This window comes from Carcharodon carcharias, chromosome 14 (genome assembly GCF_017639515.1).
Source record: "Carcharodon carcharias isolate sCarCar2 chromosome 14, sCarCar2.pri, whole genome shotgun sequence".
Classification (NCBI taxonomy): Eukaryota; Metazoa; Chordata; class Chondrichthyes; order Lamniformes; family Lamnidae; genus Carcharodon; species Carcharodon carcharias.
In genome coordinates this window covers 17614571-17639343 of record NC_054480.1, presented here as the reverse complement: position 1 = coordinate 17639343, position 24773 = coordinate 17614571, and the positions used below count along the sequence as shown (strand labels likewise).

General features: G+C 43.8%; 1 protein-coding gene across 5 annotated transcripts in view; it reads left to right on the top strand.

Moving 5' to 3' along the window:
* Positions 1 to 24773, top strand: part of ncoa6 (nuclear receptor coactivator 6) — a 62332-nt gene that overhangs the window by 2270 nt on the left and 35289 nt on the right. For all 5 annotated transcript variants that reach the window (XM_041204134.1, XM_041204131.1, XM_041204130.1 and 2 more), the window contains exons 2-8: positions 14749 to 15028; positions 15774 to 15929; positions 16231 to 16344; positions 17375 to 17518; positions 19417 to 20178; positions 22211 to 22360; positions 22724 to 23837. In XM_041204134.1, the coding sequence (XP_041060068.1) occupies positions 14827 to 15028; positions 15774 to 15929; positions 16231 to 16344; positions 17375 to 17518; positions 19417 to 20178; positions 22211 to 22360; positions 22724 to 23837 (2642 nt within the window). In that variant the 5' untranslated portion in view covers positions 14749 to 14826. The remainder of the gene's footprint in view (positions 1 to 14748; positions 15029 to 15773; positions 15930 to 16230; positions 16345 to 17374; positions 17519 to 19416; positions 20179 to 22210; positions 22361 to 22723; positions 23838 to 24773) is intronic.

Genomic DNA, 24773 nt, shown 5'->3' with positions numbered 1-24773 from the left:
ACCTGTAATTACAATTGACAAGTTGACAGCACAGTATTTTGTACTAGTTTGTTCTACTGCACTTCAACAGGTGGGAGCGTTCAGAACAGCATTTTGATTACTTGACATTTTTTCCCCCTTGTGTGGCTTATTCTGCCTCATTACTTGTGCTTATGTGCATTACTGGTGCTTTCATCAGTAACCAACGATAGGAATGTAGCCTAATTTGCAACTTTTTTTTAGATCGTACAGCCTTCACATTGTCTTGATCCACGTTGGTTTGGTGGGTAATAGTGCATGCCATTATAATAGTGAGATGCACTACTGGAAACAGGTTCAGTTGGTGGTTTCGCACCTGCGCAGAGTATTTCTGGTGCACTTTTCAGTGTCTTGCCATTACATATTTATAGTTCTCGGATCTTGAGATTTTGTTTTCCAGAATTCTCTGCACATTACACCATAATTCTTTTTTGTTTGATTGCTCATCCGGACAAACAAGCTTTAATAGAGTTAGGAGCAGCTTTGATCCCTGGGACACCTCATTCATGTTTCTGTATGATGTTGGAATTTTAAGGCTTTTGTTCTTAGTCTGTATCTCCTACTCAATTTGTGAAGTTGACACATAGACTTATAAATTATATTTGTAAGCATTTAAAACACAATTTCTGCATCAACATGTAAAAGTTGAACTTAATACTTGTTTCAAAAATATGTTTAAGAAGTGCTCTTTAGTTTAAGTAATGCCCCTTGGAAGCGCAGAAATAATTTGTAGTGATTATCTGAAAGAATATGTACTCTTCCAAAAAAAGCATTTTTTTAACACTGAAAGGAGTGTTGTTAGGATTTGAATAAAGTTTACTTGTCAGCATGTCAGCTTGTGACCCTGATGACTATGTTGTGAAAGATTATTTATACTAATACAGCAATTTTTACTTATATTAGTTACAAGAATTTAGTCATAATAATGAGGTGCATTCATTTGTTATACAGCTGAGCCGGTGTTTCCGTTGTCCATTAGCACATTTTTACCTGATCGATTTGATGTTTAATGTTATTTTGTTTTAAATCAATCTCTATATGCCAGGTACTGATGGGAGCAGTTTGTTGTATAAGGGTGTTGACTGAATATCTGTGTATATTCCAGTAATTTGTCACAAAATCAATAAAACATTTGCTAAAATTATGGACAGGTACATCTCAAAGATGCATACGTTTTAGTCCAGTTGTTTTGACAATTGCATTTTGGAGAAGTCACTCGTCTCGTGACAAGTCAATGTTGTAAATCTGCAGCAAATCAACCAGTAATTTGTGTATTCTTAACCTGAACTCAAAACAGAAGTAGCTGTGAGGGCTGATGCTAGGAGAGATGCAGCATATTAAGTTGTGTAAGTGCTACCAGTTATTAAAAAAAAACTCTCTATTTTGATGAGACTAAAGCTGAGGCAAAAAAGATCCTGCGCTGTTTTGCTGTTTACAATTACTTTCACTTAAAAGTCAGGTCTTTGGCACGTCTGATCCATAGTCACGTTCCTGCAGTACAAGGATTATCTCAGCTGCAGGGCTACATTGAAGAACAAATTTGTTTGTTTTTAAATATACACAGTTTGTTCAGGCAGACGACTTTTTATTCTTTTCCGATGATAAATACTAGTTCATGGGTTTTCATAGAATTCCATCCATGTTTCTATCTCCAAAACACCAGCTTCAGAACTAAGCAAAAATGGAGTCCGTTATTTATTCACTAGATGGCGCTCATGAGGATAGACAGAATAATATCATGCCAAAACAATGGTAGAAATCTTGGAATCCCATGTAATAAAAATAAAATTGACTTATTCCATTACAGTAGGTCAATGACCCAGGTAATATATTTAATTACATTATGAACACTAAATGTTGAATGATGGGAACCTGCATGTTCTTTTGTAAACTTGATGGCTCACCATTCAGATAAGATCATTCACTGCCACGATTTACTCTCCCCGAACCTGGCAAATTTTTATTGCGCTTATTGCACTTGCCCTTCACAATTTTATTATAGTACGTTATTGATACTGAAGGACTAACTGGAAGGTTACAGGAATTTAATCTATGGTGGACAATAAGAAATAAACAATTTGTAATTTAAGGCATTATTCAATGCATTTTAATTTAACCTTTTTTTGATAGCTGGGACAGACCATAGATTACTAATTGAATAGGGCATATAATTCAGATAATCTATACTTTTTATAACACTTTGGTACTATGTGAACCCTCCCAGATGATTTTGAGATCTAGAAATTGATGCCATGTGTTTTTAAATAGTATATTCTGTCAAAGTTTAGATTTTTTTTGGGGGGTGGGGAAAGAGTTGACCTTGCTCTTGCCTTTTCCCTTGGCAATGAGCTAATGTGAGAAACGCACAGAGATTTTGCTGCAGTGGGGGAATCTGGTGGTAGGTTGTTAGACTTTCCCCATGTCCTTCAGCTCAAATTTCTACCCAGCCAAGTTGCTTGAAGTGCGAGCTGAATAATGGCGCAGCAAGGGCAATGGTGCATTAGAGACTTGGGTGAATGATGGAGGTAATGGTCTATCTCAACCAGTGAGATTTGAAGGTGGAGAAGGAAATAAGGTGAATCAGTGTTAAGTTGAGTACAGAAATGGAGAGGGAAAGAAATATTGGACTGGGAGAGAGAGAGAGAGGAAAAATAGACAGAGGAGAAGTTAAAAAAAATCATAGCTTCCTCTTAAATCCATTCATGCAATTCCACTCAACTACTCCATGTGTTAGCGAGTTCCACTTTCTAACCACTCTCTGAGGAAAGAAGTTTTTCCTGAATTCCATGTTGGACTTAGTAGTAGCATATCTTTATATTTATGACCCCTAGATTTGAATTCTTTAAAAGTCGAAATGTCTCCATGTCTATCCGATTATAACAGGGCCTATGAAGTTGCTTCTTAGCCTCTTTTCTAAAAGAAAAGCTCCAGCTTGTTTAGTCTCTCTGATGGTTTTAACTTCTCAGTCCTGGTGGCATCATTGACGAAGGGAATCCGAATGTTGTCTACCGTAAATCATGGCATATAAGTTAACCTGGCATATAAGATGACCCAATTTTTCTGGCCCTAAATATCAAGTGTTACTGACCTTCCTCTTCCATGGACCTCAGTTTTAGTAACCAGTTACGTTGTCAAACACTTTCTTAAAATCAATGAAGCGTAGCTGTCGATGTATAAGTCAGCATTTAAATTCTCAAAAAAAGTCCCTCATCATATTTCCTTCTCCGTCATTTCTGTTTCCTTCTCAACTTTAAGTCTCACGATTTCAGTTAATGGCAATAAACTGGCAGGGCTATGAGGATAGAGCGGGGAAAGGAGACTGTCTGGATTGCTCTACAGAGAGCCAGCACAGACTCAAAGGCCCAAATGTGACCTATCATCCATGTAAATCTTATTTGCACCTTCACCAATGCCTCCATATCTTTTTGCAATATAGAAACCAGACCTGTGTGTAATGTGGTCTAAGGTTCTTAGAAATTTAAAATAACTTCTCTACTTTTCAATTCTATACCTCTAGAAATTAATCCCAGTGCTTGGTTTGTATTTGGCCTTGTTAACCACCATTGCTACTTTTAATGATTTGTGATCAGATCCCTTTGCTCCTCCGCCCTGTTTAGATCCCATTGTTAAATGTGACAGCAATGTTTCAGTGATAAATAACAGATGTTTACTTATCCAACTAGCTCCCCTTGAGTTCTGGCCATATGTTGCTTTTGTTTCCTTTCCTGGAAATCCTGACATCAGTTGTAGAAATAACTTGGTTTGCCTAACCTTGAGAATTGTCACAAAATATACCTGTTCAGACCAGAATTGAAGGTGCTGCAACATTTTCTGATCGCAAGGATAGCCAAGTGACCTGTACCTTGACACTTTCCCAGTGCTGCTGTAGAATGGGACTTTAGCAAATGTGCATTTGCTATGAATCTCCCTCCCTTGTCATCATTTCTTTTTTTCAGATTTCTAAAAGGATGCCCCTTACTTGTGCAATTGTTCCCTTTCATAGGCATATTTCAGTCTGTGTACCTGTATCCATGTTTAAATTATTGTTCCTCCATCATCTTTGGAGTTTACTTGCTAATTTTGAGGGAAACCTGAGACCTTTCCTTGTTTTTTAAGGGGAGGAGGAAAAATAATATAATACATTTCATCAGCTCGATAAAATTAATTTCATAGATCTTCTATTGGTGTGATCCACATTAAAATTCCTAAGACATTGTTCCATTTTTAAAGTTGCATTGGACGCAATAATTATATACCTTTATCTTGAACTTTTATTGTGCTTTACCACCCACTGACCAAGAGCAGGTAAATGAGCTGCTCCCACACCTTTGCTATTCTTGCATGGTCAGCTGTTTACTAGTTTAATTTAAGTGTGGCATAACTTCTCCCCATTTCCCTAACAGCACCTTCACCATTTTGGGGGCTGTACCGCCAAGGTTTCTGCACCCCATTCATTTTTAAATTTTATTTATTCATGACATTGGGCATCACTGGCTAGGCCAGCATTTACTGTCTATCCCTAACTGCCCCTGAGAAGATGGTGGTGAGCTGCCTTCTTGAACCACAGCAGTCCATGTGGTGTAGGTACACCCACAGTGCTGTTGGGGAAGGAGTTCCAGGATTTTGACCCAGTGGCAGCGAAGGAACAGCGATATATTTCCAAGCCAGGGTGATGAGTGGCTTGGAGGGGAACTTGCAGGTGGTGGTGTTCCCATCTGTCTGCTGCCGTTGCCCTTCTAGATGGTAGCGGTCGTTGATTTGGAAGGTGCTGCCTGAGGAGCCTTGGTGAGTTCCTGCAGTGCATCTTGTAGATGGTACACACTGCTGCCACTGTGTGTCAGTGATAGAGGGAGTGAATATTTGTGGATTGGGTACCAATCAAGCGGGCTGCTTGGTGTCCTGGATGGTGTCATGCTTGTGTGTTGTTGGAGCGGCACTCTTCCAGGCAAGTGGTGAGTATTCCATCACACTCCTGACTTGTGCCTTGTAGCTGGTGGACAGGCTTTGGGGAGTGAGGAGGTGAGTTATTCACTGCAGGATCCCTTGCCTCTAACTTGCTCTTGTAGTCATAACATTAATACGGCTAGTCCAGTTCGGTTTCTGGTCAATGGTAACCCCTCAGGATGCTGATAGTGGGGGAATTCAGCGATGGTAATGCCATTGAATGTCAAGGGGTGATGGTCATTGCCTGGCACTTGTGTGGTGTGAATGTCACTTGCCACTTGTCACCCCAAGCCTGGATATTGCTGCATTCGGACATTTCCCTCGAGTGAGACTGGCTAGAGCAGAATAACTCAATTGTAAAGCTAGTTAACTTTTAGAATGTATTCAGGACAGTTTTCTAGAAAAGTGTATTTTGGAATTAATCATTAAAGAAACCACTCTGAGCTTGGTGATGAGTAACAAATCAGAATTAGTTAACAATCTAATGATAAGGCAGCAATGACTATAATGTGATTGAATGTGATGTTAGGTTTGAGAGAGATGAGGAATAGTCACAAATCATGGTTTTTTAATTAAGGAAACTTCGAAGGTATGAGAAGAATTAATTGCATGAAACTCAGCTGAACTTTTTAAAGGTGAACCTATAGATAAGCAACAGGAAGCATCTTTGGAAATCTATACCATAGAGGATTCTGATGTTCAGTTGTTGAATATATTAAAGACTGAAATCAATAGTTTCTTTGAATCTAAGGGAATCAAGGAGTATAGGGATCAGAAAGGAAGGTGGAATTCAGATCGAAAATCAGCGGTGATCTTATTGAATCGTGGAGGAAGCTCGAGGGGCCATATGGCCTACTGCTGTTTCTTATATCAAATATTTTGTTGAATGCATGAATCAAAACCACAGAAAAGGCAAAGGCTGGACTTGTGTAGTTAAGCAACCATGGTCCGCAAATGAGGTATCAAGCTAAAGGCTCAAAAAATGTCAGGAAATGTGGAAATTCAGCAGACTGGGAGAGCTATAAAAAGCAACAAAGGGATACAAAAAGCAATGTGATGCAAAAAGAAAACATGAAAAAACTTGCAAGAAACATCAAAGCTAACAGAAAAACCTTATACAAAAATATTGAGAGTGTGTGGTAAGGGGAGTGGTGGCCTGTTAATGACAGATACAGGTGAGATTACAATGGATAATTTTTTTTAAAAAGGCACTCTGATGAAATGAGGATTTTGTATCTGTGTTCACAGTGGAGGAAGAGAGCACAATACTAGTGGGACAAGGAAGCCTAAAAATAAGTCAAATGGAGGACATTTATTAAATGGTAAACAAGAAAATAATGGGACATAAGATGGACAAATCTTCAGCACCTAATTTGTCTGAGATGAGAAAATTGCAGATCTATTAGTCATATTTTTCCAAAGCTCTCCAGATTCAGAAATTATGCCTTTTGGGTTGAAAAATTGCAGATGTCAATCCCTCATTAAAGAAAGGAGAGAGGGAAAAACCAAGCGGTTAGATCTGTCAGTTTAAGATCAGTTGTGAATGTTACGAGAGATACTGGAATATATCATGTACAGAGTTACAGAGCACCTGGGCAAATATCAGCTCATCAGAGAGTCAGCGTTGATTTGTGAAGGATAGGTTCGCTAATCTAGGTGGGGGGTAGGTGGTGAGAGGATACCTCAGCAAGATCTTTGTTCTATAAAACTGGATCTGAAAGGTTGAGCTCAATGTCTGTACAGATCATCTGGAAGTTGGCTAATTGTCAATTTTGTCTTTCCCCCCCCTTTCTGTTCCCCAAATTCCTTCCCCCCCCCCTCCCCACTCCCCCAGGACAAGATTCAGAGTCCTACAAGTTGTGCCACAGGTCAAGACAAGGCCATAAGAGTAGAGTAGGATAACAGTGGATTTTAAAGAAATAATCCTCCTCTGTGTATTGACCAGAAGATTGTATTAATCTAGGGTGAGATCACAGAATTTTAACGGCACAGAGAGAGGCCATTCGGCCCATCGTGTCTGCACCGGCTCTCCAAATGAGCATTATGACCTAGTGCCATTGCCCTGCCTTTTCCCCGTACCCCTGCCAATTGTTTCTATTCAAATAATCACCCAATGCCCTCTTGAATGCCTCATTTGAACCTGCCTCCACCATACTTCCAGGCAAGTGCATTCCAGACCCGAACCACTTGTGTGAAAAAGTTTTTTCTCATGTCACATTTGCTTCCTTTGCAAATCACTTTAAATGTATGCCCTCTGTTCTTGATCCTTTTATGAATGGGAACAGCTCCCTATCTACTCTGTCCAGCCGCCTCATGATTTTGAATGGCTCTTATCAAATCTCCTCTTAACCTTCTTCTCTCCAAGGAGAACAGTTCCAACCTCTCCAGTCTATCTTCATAACTGAAGTTTCTCATCCCTGGAACCATTCTTGTAAACCTTTTCTGCACTCTCTCCAATGTGTTCACATCCTTCCTATAATGTGGTGCCCAGAACTGTACACAATACTCCAGCTGAGGTCTAATGAGTGTCTTATATAAATTCAGCATAACCTCCTTGCTCTTGTCTGTATGCCCCTATTAATAAAGCCTCAGATACTATATGCTTTATTTTCTGCTCTCTCTGCCTGTCCTGCCACCTTTAATGATCTATGCACATATACACCCAGGTCTTTTTGCTCCTGCATCCCTTTCAAAATTTCACCCCTTATTTTATGTTGTCCATCCGTTCTTCCTACCAAAATACATCACCTCTCACTTCTCCACATTGAACTTCATCTGCCACCTATCTGCCCACTCTACCAACTTGTCTATGTCCTTTTGAAGTTCTACACTGTCCTCCTTGCAGTTTACAACATTTGCAAGCTTCCTCTCATCCGCAAACTTTGAAATTGTCCCCTGCACATCAAGATCTAGATCATTAATATATAGCAGGAAAAGCAAGGGAGCAAGGGTCCCAATACCAACCCCTGAAGATGTCCACTACAAACCTTCCTCCAACCCGAAAAATATCCATTGACCATTACTCTCTACTTCCTACTTTTCAGCCAATTTTGTAACCGTGTTGCTACAGCCCCTTTTATTCCATGCACAATAACTTTTCTCACTGTTTTGTGGCACTGTATCAAATGCCTTTTGAAAATCCATGTACACCACATTAACAGCATTACCCTCATCGACTTTTTCTGTTACCTCTCCAAAAAACTCCAAGTTAGTAAAACACGATTTCCCCTTTAGAAACCCATGCTGATTCCTCCCTATCAACCCTTTTTTCCCATGTGACTACTAATTCTATCCCGAATAATTGTTTCCAGAATCTTGCCCACCACTGAAGTTAAACTGACTGGTCTGTAATTGCTGGGCTTATCCTTATAAACATTTTTGAACAAGGGTGTAATGTTTGCAATTCTCCAGTCCTCTGGCACCTCCCGAATCTAGGGAAGACTGAAAAATTATGGCCAGTGCCCCTGTAACTTCTGCTCACTTCCTTCAATATCCTGAGATGCATCTCACATGGTCCCGCTGCCTTGTTAACTTTTAAGTACCAATAATCTATTCAACATTTCCGCCTTATCAATTTTGAACCCTTCTAGTGACAGAGCTTCCTTGCCTATCATCATAGCCTGGGTAGCGTCTACCTCTTTGGTAAAGACGGATGCAAAGTATTCATTTAATACCTCAGCTATGGCCCCTTCGTCCATGTATAAATTCCCTTTTAGGTCCCGAATTGGCCCTGCTCCTCCGTTTATCACCCTTTTACTATTTTCTGTACCCCAGGAACTCTCTTCTTACCCCCCCTCTCTCTCTCACCGCCCCCCCCCCCGTCTCTCTCTCCCCCCTCTCTTTCTCTCCCCCCTCTCTTTCTCTCCCCCCTCTCTTTCTCTCCCCCCTCTCTTTCTCTCCCCCCTCTCTCTCACTCCCCCGTCTCTCTCTCTCCCCCCCTCTCTCTCTCCCCTCTCTCTCTCTCTCTCCCCTCTCTCTCTCTCTCCCCCCTCTCTCTGTCTCTCCCCCCTCTCTCTGTCTCTCCCCTCTCTCTCTGTCTCTCCCCCCTCTCTCTGTCTCTCCCCCCTCTCTCTGTCTCTCCCCCTCTCTCTGTCTCTCCCCCCTCTCTCTGTCTCTCCCCCCTCTCTCTGTCTCTCCCCCCTCTCTCTGTCTCTCCCCCCTCTCTCTGTCTCTCCCCCCTCTCTCTGTCTCTCCCCCCTCTCTCTGTCTCTCCCCCCTCTCTCTGTCTCTCCCCCTCTCTCTGTCTCTCCCCCCTCTCTCTGTCTCTCCCCCCTCTCTCTGTCTCTCCCCCCTCTCTCTGTCTCTCCCCCTCTCTCTGTCTCACCCCCCTCTCCCTGTCTCTCCCCCCTCTCCCTGTCTCTCCCCCCTCTCCCTGTCTCTCCCCCCTCTCTCTGTCTCTCCCTACTCTCTCCCCCCCCTCTCTCTCCCCCCCCCTCTCTCTCTCCCCCCCCTCTCTCTCTCCCCCCCTCTCTCTCTCCCCCCCCTCTCTCTCTCTCCCCCCCCCTCTCTCTCCCCCCCTCTCTCTCTCTTCCCCCCCCTCTCTCTCTCCCCCTCTCTCTCTCCCCCTCTCTCTCTCCCCCTCTCTCTCTCCCCCTCTCTCTCCCCCCCCTCTCTCTCTCTCCCCCCTCTCTCTCTCTCCCCCCCCCCTCTCTCTCTCCCCCCTTCTCTCTCTCTCCCCCCTTCTCTCTCTCCCCCCTCTCTCTCTCTCTCCCCTCTCCCTCTCTCCCCCTCTCTCTCTCTCCCCCCCTCTCTCTCCCCCCCCCTCTCTCCCCCCCCCTCTCCCCCCCCCTCTCCCCCCCCCTCTCCCCCCCCCTCTCCCCCCCCCTCTCTCCCCCCCCTCTCTCCCCCCCCTCTCTCCCCCCCCTCTCTCCCCCCCCTCTCTCCCCCCCCTCTCTCCCCCCCCTCTCTCCCCCCCCCTCCCCCCCATCTCCCCCCCATCTCCCCCCCCATCTCCCCCCCCATCTCCCCCCCCATCTCCCCCCCATCTCCCCCCCCCTCTCCCCCCCCCTCTCCCCCCCCCTCTCCCCCCCTCTCTCCCCCTCTCTCCCCCCCTCTCTCCCCCACTCTCCTCCCCTCTCCCCCTCACTCCCCCCCTCTCTCCCCCCCTCTCTCCCCCCCTCTCTCCCCCCCTCTCTCCCCCCCTCTCTCCCCCCCTCTCTCCCCCCCCTCTCTCCCCCCCATCTCTCTCTCCCCCCCTCTCTCTCTCCCCCCCTCTCTCTCTCCCCCCATCTCTCTCTCACCCTCTCTCTCCCCCCATCTCTCTCTCCCCCCATCTCTCTCTCCCCCCATCTCTCTCCCCCCATCTCTCTCCCCCCCATCACTTGCCCCCCACCTCTCTCCCCCCCACCTCTCTCCCCCCCACCTCTCTCCCCCCCCACCTCTCTCCCCCCCATCTCTCTCCCCCCCCCATCTCTCTCCCCCCCCCATCTCTCTCCCCCCCCATCTCTCTCCCCCCCCATCTCTCTCCCCCCCCATCTCTCTCCCCCCCCATCTCTCTCCCCCCCCATCTCTCTCCCCCCCCATCTCTCTCCCCCCCCATCTCTCTCCCCCCCCATCTCTCTCCCCCCCCCATCTCTCTCCCCCCCCCATCTCTCTCCCCCCCCATCTCTCTCCCCCCCCATCTCTCTCCCCCCCCATCTCTCTCCCCCCCCATCTCTCTCCCCCCCCATCTCTCTCCCCCCCATCTCTCTCCCCCCCATCTCTCTCCCCCCCATCTCTCTCCCCCCCCCATCTCTCTCCCCCCCCATCTCTCTCCCCCCCCATCTCTCTCTCCCCCCCCATCTCTCTCCCCCCCCATCTCTCTCCCCCCCCATCTCTCTCCCCCCCATCTCTCTCCCCCCCATCTCTCTCCCCCCCATCTCTCTCCCCCCCATCTCTCTCCCCCCCCATCTCTCTCCCCCCCCATCTCTCTCCCCCCCCATCTCTCTCCCCCCCCATCTCTCTCCCCCCCCATCTCTCTCCCCCCCATCTCTCTCCCCCCCCATCTCTCTCCCCCCCCATCTCTCTCCCCCCCCATCTCTCTCCCCCCCCATCTCTCTCCCCCCCCATCTCTCTCCCCCCCCATCTCTCTCCCCCCCCATCTCTCTCCCCCCCCATCTCTCTCCCCCCCCATCTCTCTCCCCCCCCATCTCTCTCCCCCCCCATCTCTCTCCCCCCCCATCTCTCTCCCCCCCCATCTCTCTCCCCCCCCATCTCTCTCCCCCCCCATCTCTCTCCCCCCCCATCTCTCTCCCCCCCCATCTCTCTCCCCCCCCATCTCTCTCCCCCCCCATCTCTCTCCCCCCCCATCTCTCTCCCCCCCCATCTCTCTCCCCCCCCATCTCTCTCCCCCCCCATCTCTCTCCCCCCCATCTCTCTCCCCCCCCATCTCTCTCCCCCCCCATCTCTCTCCCCCCCCATCTCTCTCCCCCCCCATCTCTCTCCCCCCCCATCTCTCTCCCCCCCCATCTCTCTCCCCCCCCATCTCTCTCCCCCCCCATCTCTCTCCCCCCCCATCTCTCTCCCCCCCCATCTCTCTCCCCCCCCATCTCTCTCCCCCCCCATCTCTCTCCCCCCCCATCTCTCTCCCCCCCCATCTCTCTCCCCCCCCATCTCTCTCCCCCCCCATCTCTCTCCCCCCCCATCTCTCTCCCCCCCATCTCTCTCCCCCCCCATCTCTCTCCCCCCCCATCTCTCTCCCCCCCCATCTCTCTCCCCCCCCATCTCTCTCCCCCCCCATCTCTCTCCCCCCCCATCTCTCTCCCCCCCCATCTCTCTCCCCCCCCATCTCTCTCCCCCCCATCTCTCTCCCCTCTCTCTGTCTCTCCCCTCTCTCTGTCTCTCCCCTCTCTCTGTCTCTCCCCTCTCTCGGTCTCTCCCCTCTCTCTGTCTCTCCCCCCCTCTCTCTCTCTTTCCCCCCCTCTCTCTCTCTTTCCCCCCCTCTCTCTCTCTTTCCCCCCCTCTCTCTCTCTTTCCCCCCCTCTCTCTCTCTTTCCCCCCCTCTCTCTCTCTTTCCCCCCCTCTCTCTCTCTTTCCCCCCCTCTCTCTCTCTTTCCCCCCCTCTCTCTCTCTTTCCCCCCCTCTCTCTCTCTTTCCCCCCCTCTCTCTCTCTTTCCCCCCCTCTCTCTCTCTTTCCCCCCCTCTCTCTCTCTTTCCCCCCCTCTCTCTCTCTTTCCCCCCCTCTCTCTCTCTTTCCCCCCCTCTCTCTCTCTTTCCCCCCCTCTCTCTCTCTTTCCCCCCCTCTCTCTCTCTTTCCCCCCCTCTCTCTCTCTTTCCCCCCCTCTCTCTCTCTTTCCCCCCCTCTCTCTCCCCCCCTCTCTCTCCCCCCCCGCTCCCCCCCCCTCCCCCAACCCCCCCTGCTCTCTTCCCCCCCACCCTCTTCCCCTTTGGGGCTCAGTCTCTCCGTACCCCATTTCCCAGGTCGCACTCTTTCCCCCCTACCCTCTCGGACAGAGCAGGTCTAACAGCTGAATCCCGGCTGATTGCACCTAAACCCTCTCCTTAGCCCTGATCCCCAGCCTCTCTATCTGGCCGTAGGCCCTGATCCATGGCCTTGGCTGATTCTCCTTCCGGTTGGCTGCTTCAGGGGTCGAGGTATTCCAAATGAACTGACTTATTGACAATATTTCAGCATTGAATTAGTGTCTATTTGCTTGCATAAGAGACAGTGATTGGGTGTAGTAGTCATTGTGTTATTGAGTCTTTTACTCAGCTGCCAGAGTTAGGGATACAAAAGTGAATGTGGAAAGTGAGCCATCTCCAGAAGCCTGTTAATTTATTTTGATCATTCAGTATTCAGATGTATTACTCAAAAAAGGGAAAATTTTATATAGTGTGAATTTGGAGTCCTGTGCACTGATTTGCTGTATAGTTGAAAGCATCATTTACATCCTTCAAACACTGTTTACAGTCCAAGCAGACAGTTGAACCTTTTGAATATTGAACTTTAATGATATTTCTTTGGCATTAACAGTTAGTTTTGGGAGACAAAATAAGGGGGCAAAATTCCATTTTAATGAGAACACTTTTCATAGTGCCCACTAACAAAATCAGATTCTTGGTTTGAAATCCACTCTGTAACTTAGCTAGTAGGTTGTTTAAATGTAAAGAAAAATTGTGTTTACTTTTGTTAGGAATTTTGCCACCTATGCAGTGTAAATATTTTTTATTTGTTCTTGGAAATGTGGGTAACATTGGCAAGGCTGCATTGATTGTCCATCCCTAGTTTCCCTGAGAAGATGGTAATATGGTAATGGCATTGAAATCCAGGTAGTGATGGTGTTAGTTAGGTAATGCAATTGTGAAGTGATGGACCAGGTCAGCATTTTGGACTTTTATTTGTATGCAATGACCCTTTTTACAGCATTATTTTAACTTTTTTAAAGAGGATTGCTAAACTGTACATTCTGAGGTGAAAGGCAGCCTGAATAGTCACGTCATTTATAGGAAAAGATGTTTGAGAGCTAATTTGAGGACTGGAATGCCCTCTGCACATAACTTTCAACATTTTTTTCCAGAAAGGGATTTCATAACCCATGGCTGTGATACTTCCTCAGGCATTTGAGGAACAGTGTTAATGAATAATGACCCAGGTTCAATCTTTGGTCAGTGCTGAGATGATTTCAGCCAGTTTGGCAGTAGCAGAAGCTTACAGATGATTCCAGATTGAAGGTTCGGTCAACACCAGTACCATGAATTGGAACAGTTCAGTTTCTCAGCAAAATTAATATCTTTTTTGCAGGACATCTTCTAGTGCTTTGTACCAGTGGCCACTCATGTATCATTCATGAACGAGCCTCATCGTTGTTAGCAAGCTACTCATCTGTGGGAACACCATGGCCACCTCAATCATATTCTTGCCTACAGGAGGGGATTGGTAGTTAGCAAACAAAAAAAGGTTAACTTTGGCTGATTTTTTTTCACTTCTCCTCAACCCCCATCCCTGCTACAACTTCCCAGATTGCTAACCCAGGGGCACTGAGATCATCTGTAGCCTCCACTACTCCCCCAAATTGAAGCCATCGAAATCAGTAATGACTGAGTTGAATATGGGTCTTTGGTTAGCAAAACCCTGCTGCTTAGGCATGTGAGGAGCATTATGCTGCGGTTAATGAGATGAGGGAATATAATTAAAAAGGAAGACTGATGATGTAGAAGTTATTATGCTTCAAAAAAATTAATTATTTTTAAAATTGTAATCTCTATTTTACTAATCAAGTTGATCCTGATGTGAGTAATGTTAAGGTATAGTTATTCTGAATGATGTCATAATTATGTTACTGTACAAGTAATCCAAAGGCCTGGCCTAATGATCCAGAGACATGACTCCAAATCCCATCATGGCAGCTAGGGAATTTAAATTCATTTAATAAATAAATCTGGAATAAAATTTTAAAAAGCTAATATCACTAATGGTGACCATATAACTATTGGATTGTCCACTATTGTCCAATAGGGACAGAAGTCTGCCGTCCTTGTCTAGCCTGATTCCAGATCCATACTAATGTGGTTGACTCTCAGTTGTGCTCTGAAATAGCTTAGCAAACCACTTCGTTAAGGGCAATTAGGGACGAACAGTAAATGCTGGCCTTGGCACTGACTGCCACACCCTGTGAATAAATGGAAAAAAATCACAATGCGAGAGCAAAACTCTTTTTAAAAAAACTCAGTCCCTGGAGCTGCAAGCCTGACAGTTAAACTTTTCATAGAGCCTCAATTTGTATATGTTCACGCAACCTAGCAAATCATGTGAATTTTTACTACTTGATTTGCTTATTGTGTATTAATTTGTTTTCATTTTGCGCACAGCCTCTTTGTGGCTCACCATTTGCATCAACCTGAAACACTGAAAGAATAGATTCAGATGACTCATCTAAACTAGAAGACATGCTTCTCTCCGTGTGGTCTACAACCATTGAGGAAATGGACCTGGACCTGGAGTTGGTGTTGGGCGAAGATCAGCTGAGTCTGGAAGTCCAGGAGGATGATTTCACAGTCTGGATAGCTTTCAAGGGGAACATGAAGGATGATGATTTTGTGAATAAACTAGACATGATCATTAATAACATGTCATGCCTTCTGGGGATGGGTAAGAATTCTGTTCAAAGGATTAATGCTTTCAGATCACTCAATCAGAGTATAATAAAGTTGCACAAGAAAGTATATATTTTTTTGAAATGCTCTTGTATCCCACCATCTTGAACTCCCATTTCACTTTTACTTTCATCTAAAGTTTAGAGAATAGACAAGATTGCTTACTACTTCCAGTCACTTCTATTTCACCTTGTTATGACTGGTGTTCATTATCCTGGTATGAGTTCCTTCATCAATCAGAGAATGATGAAGATACCAATGTAGAGAAATTTGAGTTGTTAACCTGTCCTGGGTTGAGGAAAATTTGGCTATGAGCAGCCTCTTGAATGCTCAAAAACTGAATGAAGTTCGGTTAAAAAGAACATGCTGCAGCGGACTGAGCTGTGATTTGCTATACTTGAATGTTAAAAGACTCTGTGCTACTGAGTTGCAGCCTGAAAGTGATTAGCACTTTTCAGTTTATCAAGCTCCCCATATTAAACAGTTACCCTCTGACCTGAGCCACTCCAATTAACAATGGTTAGACTTTGTGGCTTTAAAGGGGCACAAACTCCACCTTAGTGGAAATATAACACATATTCATTATATACAATAACAAGTCTGTCCTTATAAAGCAGGACATTAAGTGCTACATTAAGTTCAACCATGATATTTGCAAGTGTGTTTTTTTTTTAGTATATCCAACAATGCTTTTGGGAGGCAGGTACCAAATATGAAATATTTGCTAACTTTTCAACCAGACGCAGAGAAACTGAGGCCGGAGAAAGTGGAACCATGGAACAGCGTTCGTGTAACGTTTAATATTCCCCGTGAAGCTGCAGAGCGATTACGACTGATGGCTCAGAATAATAACCAGCAGCTCCGTGATTTGGGCATTCTTTCTGTTCAAATTGAAGGTATTTGCCTACTTTTTTTCCAGTTTTCAATGTATGCAACATTGGATGGGTGGACATTCTAACTTGGTTGTGCACAATTTCAGCAAGATACTACAAAGATGGATGAAAAGTCATCAAGTATAGCAAGTAATGTACTGCACAAAATCTGGAGCTAAAATTCAGTTTTTATAGTGTTAACGACGATGTTTGATCAAAAATGTTTGGCTTTGGATGCAAAGTGAAATATAAAAGTTTTAATGCATTGCACTTCAAAAATCTGAAAGTAGCTTTAAAACAAAAAGAATGTTCCATTTTATTTCAGGTGAAGGAGTCATTAATTTGGCTTTGGTGCAACATAGAGGCCAAGAGATCAGAGTAAACGGGCCAGTGAATCAGATCAGAATGGAATCAGGATTTTCTTTGCAAGGGGGTCAAGGTACAGAAAATATTCTACCGCTAAGCATTTTTTTTTTGGAGCAAGGTGATTGTGTTGCTGCTTTTTGAAAGCAATGCAAAGTAGTCTCTTGGAAGTGCAATATTGCATTCTTTTTATAAAGTGAGGTATAGTTCAGTCGGACGTGGGGGTGAAGGCAAGGCCTATTTGTGATACTGACTTCACAGGATGAGTGATTAAATAAGATAAAAGATCACAATTATGGATGAGAAAGAGCACCTTCATTTATCTATTCAGCAAATTCTTCCCATGCGCATCTAATTGCTTTTTAAATTATTCCAGTGTTTTGTTTTCAATACTTTCACTGGATGTTGATTCCATGGTCAATCTTCTCCACTCCTGCCCTTAAAGGCACATAAGTTACATTGGAAAGTACATTCGTTTTTTAAAAAAATACATTAGATCATTTAAATCAAGAGACTTTGAATTAATAGAAATAAGCTGTGAGATTGCTATATCTTGACTCAAACGCATGATCAGGTGTCTCAACAGACTTGTAGTTGAAATGAGAACTGTAATCAAGGATGGACCTTGCCAATTGGTTAAAGGACTATGCCAGATAACAAGGCAAATGAGAAAGTACTGTATTTGCTCCACCATATTGGAATTTAGAAGAAAATATTTGGGAATAACTTTCAGACCATAAGATGCACAACAGCTTTAGGTGACTTTTTGCCAGAAAAATGTGTCTCATGGTCAAGCAAATACAGTATTCGGTGGTGGATTTTAACATGTCAGCTTTGTTAGTAACTGTTGACAGTATTTATGATATGCGAATGCTGTAAATGTTTATGTTTAAGGATCACATTGTATGACAAAGTAAGATTCTGAGCAAAGAAAGAAAGCTCAAAGACTTTAAAACTGGAAACATGATTATCAGTATTGAGAACTGCAACATAATGCACAATGACATTTAAAGTTACAAAATGAAATATGGATCGGGAAAAAGTTGGTGTCAAATGCAAATACTGATGAGACAATTATAATTCCATGTTCTGTTTTTTGGAAATAGGTTTGATTAGAGTTAACAACCCATCTGCTGCCATGATCCCTTCAAGTAGCAATATGGCAGCTTCCTTGGTTAGTAGTGGAGCAAGTTCAGAGCTACTGCAAAGCAGAGTACTTCATCCTTCTGCTCGACCCACCTCGCAGCCTGGTAAGGAGGAGATATAATGCATTAAAAGCTTATTTCTTAGAGGGGACAGCGCTTGCCAAGGAAAGAGTTTTCAGAAGGATGTGCAGTTCTCCTTATCTCTACCAGGCTAGATCAACGCTTTTTTTTTGTACATTTATTTTACCACTGCACAAGTTAAAATATAGTTACATGGCATATCATTTAACTTTAACTTATGAAAATATACATTATATTGCCTGAAAAGAGTGCACTGAGCACAGCTGAGTTCAAAAACATTTCTTAAATTAACTCCTCACCACTAAGGGCTCTGTTTATACATGTATGGATCACTGTGTCTTCCAGCTGTTCTGCAGACTGAACTTTTTATTTTCAATTACCAGGTGTGCCATTTGAACAGAGTTCTCCTGAAACAGTTGTCATGTGTAATTTACAATTCATGTTGCAAGAGAAGCAGGAACTGAATCAAAATAGCGGGTTATTTAAACCGACACTACAGTTACAAATTTCTAGCAGAACGCATGTGCATATTTAAGCTTTCACACTAGCATACTGTGTTATGGCATGATAGGATATAGGTTTATATTTGCATGCCCTAGCGTACGAGGTCTCATTTTGTGGTTATATGAAGGAGGTGGCTTTCCAGGAAGTAGGAGGATGCACATTTTGCTGGCTCAAATAGGGATTGATATGGAAGCATGTGGTGACACCTAATGCAAATTATCATCTCATCTCTTCGGATGGTGATTTGAACATGTTCAAATCTAAAAGCTTGTTACCAGCCAGGAGCTACGTACTGTCTGTAAACTTTAAAACAGTTTCATTCTGTTAGGTTTTCTACTTGTTACAGGTATTTTAATTTTCTATCATATTACAATATTGGAATTTCTGGAAATTTTACAAATTTGCGGGTTGTGCATTAAATATTCCCTTTGGTTCATTGTCACTGGTCACTCACGCAAATGGAATGCCTATCTTCTATAAGGAGTGTACCTTTTTCCAATTCATAATTAAATGACGTGAACTTTTGATTTAAGTGTAAACCTTTGCATGTATTGTCTACTGTAATGTCACATTGCACCACTTAAATTCTCCCAGCTTCATTAAAGACTGACTGCAAAGCACCCCAGCTAACTGATGCTGTATTTTCTACCTACCTGGTTTGTACTTGTGAGTTTAGCGCACCAAAGCTGTTAACAACCAAGGGCTCAAATTTAATCAACCATGAGAAACAACATAAGTTTTAATTATTCTAATAAGATGGCTGACAGTCAATTAAGATTGAATGATTGAATCTTTACTAATATTTCTGCTTGCAACTGATGACTCCTGGGATTTTTCATTGTCTCAAAACTGTAGAAATTTGCATAAATTTAGTAAGCACATCCCTAGTAAGCAGAACGCATATGCATATTTATTTAAGCTTTCACACTAGCATACTGTGTTATGGCGTGATAGGATATAGGTTCATATTTGCATGCCCTAGCATACGAGGTCTCATTTTGTGGTTGTATGAAGGAGGTGGCTTTCCAGAAAGTAGGAGGATGCACATTTTGCTGGCTCAAATAGGGATTGATATGGAAGGATGTGGTGACACCTAATGCAAATTATCATCTCATCTCTTTGGATGGTAGCTAAACACTTTGATTACCATGGCCTCTGGCTTAGTTTCTTCCTGCAATTCTCAGTTAATATCGAGTCAAAGTGCTGCGTTTCCTTGGGAGATACACCATAAAAGCTGAATATAATCATTACATCCACATCAAATTTACAATATAAGTAAACCACAAAGCTCTTCAGATGTTCAGCTTATTCTTGTACAAAGCATTATTGTCTGTGATAATGACAAATAGAAAACCTTTAATCATCTTATAATGTTTGGAATTACTGCTTGAAATTAAATGTGTTTTTTTTTAAACCAGATATGGATTCTGTTTTGTCAACTCTAAACATTCAAGCGTCAAGTCACCCCTCTGGATCATTGCCTTCACAGCCTAACATTGTGCAAACAATGTCAACCACCCGGCAGATAGCCCCAGCCAATCTTCAGTCTCATCAACTGCAGGGAGGGCGTCCTCCATTTAATCCAGCTCAAATTTCCATAGCTGCCACGTGGAATCAAGTCCCAGCTGCAGCAATCCAATCACCCTCGACACAGGGAGCCTTAGGAACATTAGCTAATCAGATCTGGAAGAAGGCTCCTATGCCTGGACAAATGCAGCCCCAGCAACTTCAGGTCAGATCGTCCCTGGCGACTGTACAGACCCCCACTCACCCTCCTCCTCCATACCCTTTTGGTAGTCAACAAACATCACAAAGCCATCAAACCTTTTCTCAACCCTGCAGCTCACCACAGTTTGCATCACCACCCCCTAAGAACCACCAAGGAGGGCCTTCTCGAGTTTCTACGCCCTTGCAACAGCCTCATCTAACCAACAAGTCTCCAGTTTCATCTCCTTCCTCTTTCCAACAAAGCTCTCCTTCATCCTCTCCAACGGTGAACCAGCCGCAGCAGCATATAGGACAGAGGACACCTCAGAGCAGCTCCCTCCCTCAGACATTTCAACCAGCTGTGTGCCAGAGTTCTCCAAGTCGAGGTCCTATAGTTCAACAAGGAAGTTTACCTGCTGGCTTTATGATGCAAGCAAATCAGGTGGCACAGAGTTCCCATTCTGGTATGGGGAGTAAGTATTGCAACATTGAAAAAAATATTGCCAGTAAAGAAATAATAATGCATTTTTATTAATGCGATCAAGTCAAATCCTTATAGTAAATGAAAAGTTGAGAAGTGTAGATAGTCTGGTGTGTTACGCACTCTATCACTTATAAATAGGTGAATTTGCATACTTTCCAATTGTGCTTCAATGGCTGAGGAAAATAATAGTTGCTTTAACTTGGCTTCCTTTACTTCCCTCACCATCAGTTTTGTAAATAAAAGATTCTGCCTCAATGTCTACTCTTTCGTATAAAGCTAAGGATGCTATGTTGTTGCTGGTGAGATTTTAATAGTTTTCTGTTAATTGTTCCATCTCCATTATTCTGCTGGTATTTGGCTTGATCCACCTTGTTTTCTGCAAGTAAGGAATGTCTGTTCAGAATAGAATTTTTTTCTCCCCAGTTTTGGCTCCTAGTTTGGGTATAGCTGCCCTGTTAGCTTAATGTGTCTTAACACCAGTCTCAAAAGACTCTCCTTAGTGCTCCACCCCACTCAACAGCAACCTTTTCGTTTTCACTTTCCATGCCAGCTGAGTGAGACTGCCAAACATAGTGTTAAAGAATTGGCAATTTTACACAATGATTCTTTTCCCATAAAGAGCTGGATTGGGATGCACAAATTCATTTGCCAGGATGTTTCTAGCTGCATTTTACTTCTGGCCATTTGAGTAATTACACTGTCCGTTAGCCCAGTGATCAGACTTGGGAAGTGTAGCAACCGGAATAAGCTAGATGCTTTGTGGAAATATCATGTGCATTTCTCCACCCTACATTTATCTAATCCTCCATGACTCTCTCCCTAACAGCACTGTGGCTGTACCTACACCACATGAACTGCAGCGGTTCAAGAAGGTTCACCACCACCTTCTTGAAGCAATTAGAGATGGGCAATAAATGTTGGCCTAGCCAGCGACGCCCACATCCCATGAATGAATTTTTAAAAAAACATCCAAAATGGCCCAGTATTGTCTAGTTTTAGTGCTGCATTGTGTTCCACTGTCAGTGGTCCTTTTGAGTGGAAGTACTGCATTGATGTCCTTTTGCTGGAGACGAGACTGACTTGTGTGAATGATATCTTTATCAAAGTTTTAATACCAAGATTTGATCAAACCAGTTAGGTTTCTCATTTGTTTGAGATTCCTTTTTCCAGCACAAAATATGCTGAATTGGTAATTGCTATCATTGGTACATTAATAGACTTTTAAAATTTGGTGATGGAGGCCAGGGTGTCTAGAATAAAGGGTAATGCATAGCCTAACTATTTTTAGTGTTGGTGGTTTTGGGTTCATATTGGAAACATTTCTTGCAGTTCCGGCCCTGATTATTTGGTGTTCATTTTCATTTATTTAAAAGCCCAGGTGTATGATATTTTACTGTATTTGAATAGTACACTCATTGAATTCTGTTTGACATTTGGAGGAAATAATGTTCACCCTGCCTGTATGTGCTGGATTGAAACCCTGGTTGCTAAAGGTTAACAGAGAGTGATTTTTCATGTACGCGGCATTGACTGTCCCTATTGGGTGACAAGACTTTAATGTCAGCCGAGACTCAGTATTAGCACTCTTGCCTCTAGATTGCAATGTTCCACTTCAGAGACTTGAGCTCACAATCTAGGTTCGCACTTCAGTGTTCTATTGAAGAGTGTTGCAGTGGATGAGGTAGACTATTTGATAAAGAGCAGGGGAGTTCTCCATGGTATCTGAACCAATATTTGTCCCTCAATCAACATCAATAATGTAGACAATCTGGTTAATCTTTTAATTGCTGTTTGAGATCTTGCTGTGTGCAAATTACCCAATTTCCAACATTACAACAGTCACTATATTTATAAAGCATTTCATTGGCCGTAAAGCGCTTTAAGACTGTGAAGTGTTTCAGGTCATCAAAGGCACTATATAAATGTAGGTTATTTTCTTTGCTTCAAGGACTGTTTTCAGAAATGGAATTAAATTAGCAATCATGCTGAAATGAAAACTCACCCATCATTCTTTCCCTTAGGCATGCCAAAGCGTCTTCCGCCAACCTTTCCTCCAGGTCAGCCTAATCAGAACTTCACTCAAGCACAGATAAACCAAGCAGTTGCATCCGCCACCTCGATGAACAGTGGAATTCTACAGGCACAGCCCAACCAGAATGTACAACATACAGGTTGGTTTGCTCCACAGAAATTCAAGTTAGATTAGTGCCTGAGCATCATTCAGGAGAGAATTAGCAAGGGATGGGGGAGGTCTCAGTGCTGGGTGTAATAAATGACTAAATCCCACTTTTTTCTAAGTGGTCATGGGTCAGACTTATGATCCATCACATTAGTGAACTGGAGGTTTCACCTATGCTGCTGCAGGAGTGAGTCTCTTGGGAACTTTTAATCATAAGCAAGTTTTAATGATGAAAAGAATTTAAATTTTGCATAAGTCCTGAATGCAGTCTAAATGAGGAGGGTTTCATCCTTGAATGAATAGCTATACGTTTAGTTTCCAAAAAAGTTCACAACGTTTTGCTTTTTGTTTCCAGGTGGTCCAAATAACGCTGCTTCCCAAAATCCGATGAATGTACAGACTCACGGGCCACCTAACGTAATGCAGGCAAATCTTGTTGGACTCCATGGTAACATGAATAATCAACAATCTATCACTACTCCTCAAGTGAATGTGGGCAATGTGCAAGGGCAGCAGGGCCCTCAGTCACAATTTATTGGGATGCATCAACAGATTGCACCTTCACAGAGTCAGATGATGAACGTTCAATCCCAAGGTCTACATCCGTCAAACCAGATGATTATTTCTCGTCCCCAGCTCATCCAAAATCAAATGATGATGGCAGCATCCCAAAGCCATAATATCATTCCTTCTGGACAGAGGATGACTCCACCCAAGCAGTTGCATTCACAGCAGGGTCAGCAAATAATGACTACACATGGGCAATTAGTAGGACCTCAGGGTCAAGTCATATTACAGCAAAGTCAGATGATGGGACTGTCTGAGCAAATTGTTGTCAGTCAGGTGCAGGGAAACAAACCAGGGTTCAATAATCAGAACCAGCAGAATACAATAGGGCCAGGTCAAATGATGAGGGGACCTGCCACAAACTCTCAAGGTAATATGGTTCAATTTTCCACACCAATGATCCAGCAGAATCCTCTGAATGGGAATTCTCAAGGGATTGGAATGCAGGGACAAGTACTTAGACCTTCAGTACCTCATTTAACTCAGCAGCATGGTGACCTTACAACATCAGCCAGTGATGTCAATCTAACACAGATGCTGCCTGATGTGCAAATGCAGCAAAACGTAGTTGCTTCTCACATGCAGACAATGCAGGCAGGTAGCTCTGCTGGGCCTCATTTTTCAGGGCATGGCATGCCCTTCAGTGCTCCTTATAGCACCACTGCAAGTGGGAGTCAGATGTCATTGGCCACTGCCTCTGGTTTTCCAAACAACAAAGATGTCACCCTGACCAGTCCGTTGCTTGTCAACTTGCTGCAGAGTGATATCACATCTGCACAGTTTGCAATGACCAATAAGCAAAACAACCAGAATGCCAACAAACCCAAAAAGAAAAAACCATCGCGATCGCAGAAGAAAAAGAACAGTGGAGCTCAGCAGCCAGAAGAGCAAATTCAGCATGCGTAAGTTTTTTTAAGAAGAATTGTGTTTTTCCCTGGAGCACGCTTGACAGTTTTTTGGAAGCTTTGAGTGTCTGTGGTAGATATTTTGGCTGGTGACATTGCAAGTTGCTTGGAATCCAGGGAGACCCTTTACTTGTGTTTGAAATACACCATCTTGCATTTTAACTCTGTTATGTTGGTGTTGAGCTTGGTCTAATTTTTTTTTTATAATAGCTTTCTTTATTTTCCTTTTGTCAATTTTCTCCCCTGTCTTCCCCACCCTGCGGAAACATTGACCCTTTGCAGGGATCTAGCTCCACAGGTGCCAAGAGTCTTCTGGCCATTCCTCATGCGTGAGCCAAGACAGTGAGTATCGACAAGCTATTCTACAGTGGGGTCAAGCCCAATCCTATCCTTACCCAATGTCAATGGGGATTTTAACAAGGATTGGAGGATAGCCTTCAGGATTGAAATGCATCCTTGTTTTGTACAGTTAAACTGGCTACAGATGCCATTTGCAACTTCCTGTTGGTTCTTTCCTTCCACTTGCCTCAGGTCAGCTAACATCGCATGGATAAGGAATCAAACCTGTGACCTTCCAGATCTCTCTCCTCCAGGTTTTCACTTGTATAACCAGCTGATTCATTAGGGAAAGTACCACTTTATCTTTTAAGCAAACTGGATTCCAATTCAATCCATTCTTCTTTTTCCCCCTCCCTTCACCCTAGTGGACAGAAACCTAATCATTTGGATTTTGTGAGAATAAGGAGGTATGAGTTAAATTACTTGGTAAGGTTGAAGTTGAGTTCACTCTCTCAGTCTAGCATTGGGTGCTAAAGGTAGGTGAATGAGTTAAATTCTCAGTAATGTTTTTCAGCTGCAAGCTCAAAGAGAATCCTTAGCTATGGCAATGTGACATTTTCATTTTCTGCCCCATCTAGCCAGATGATCTGACTG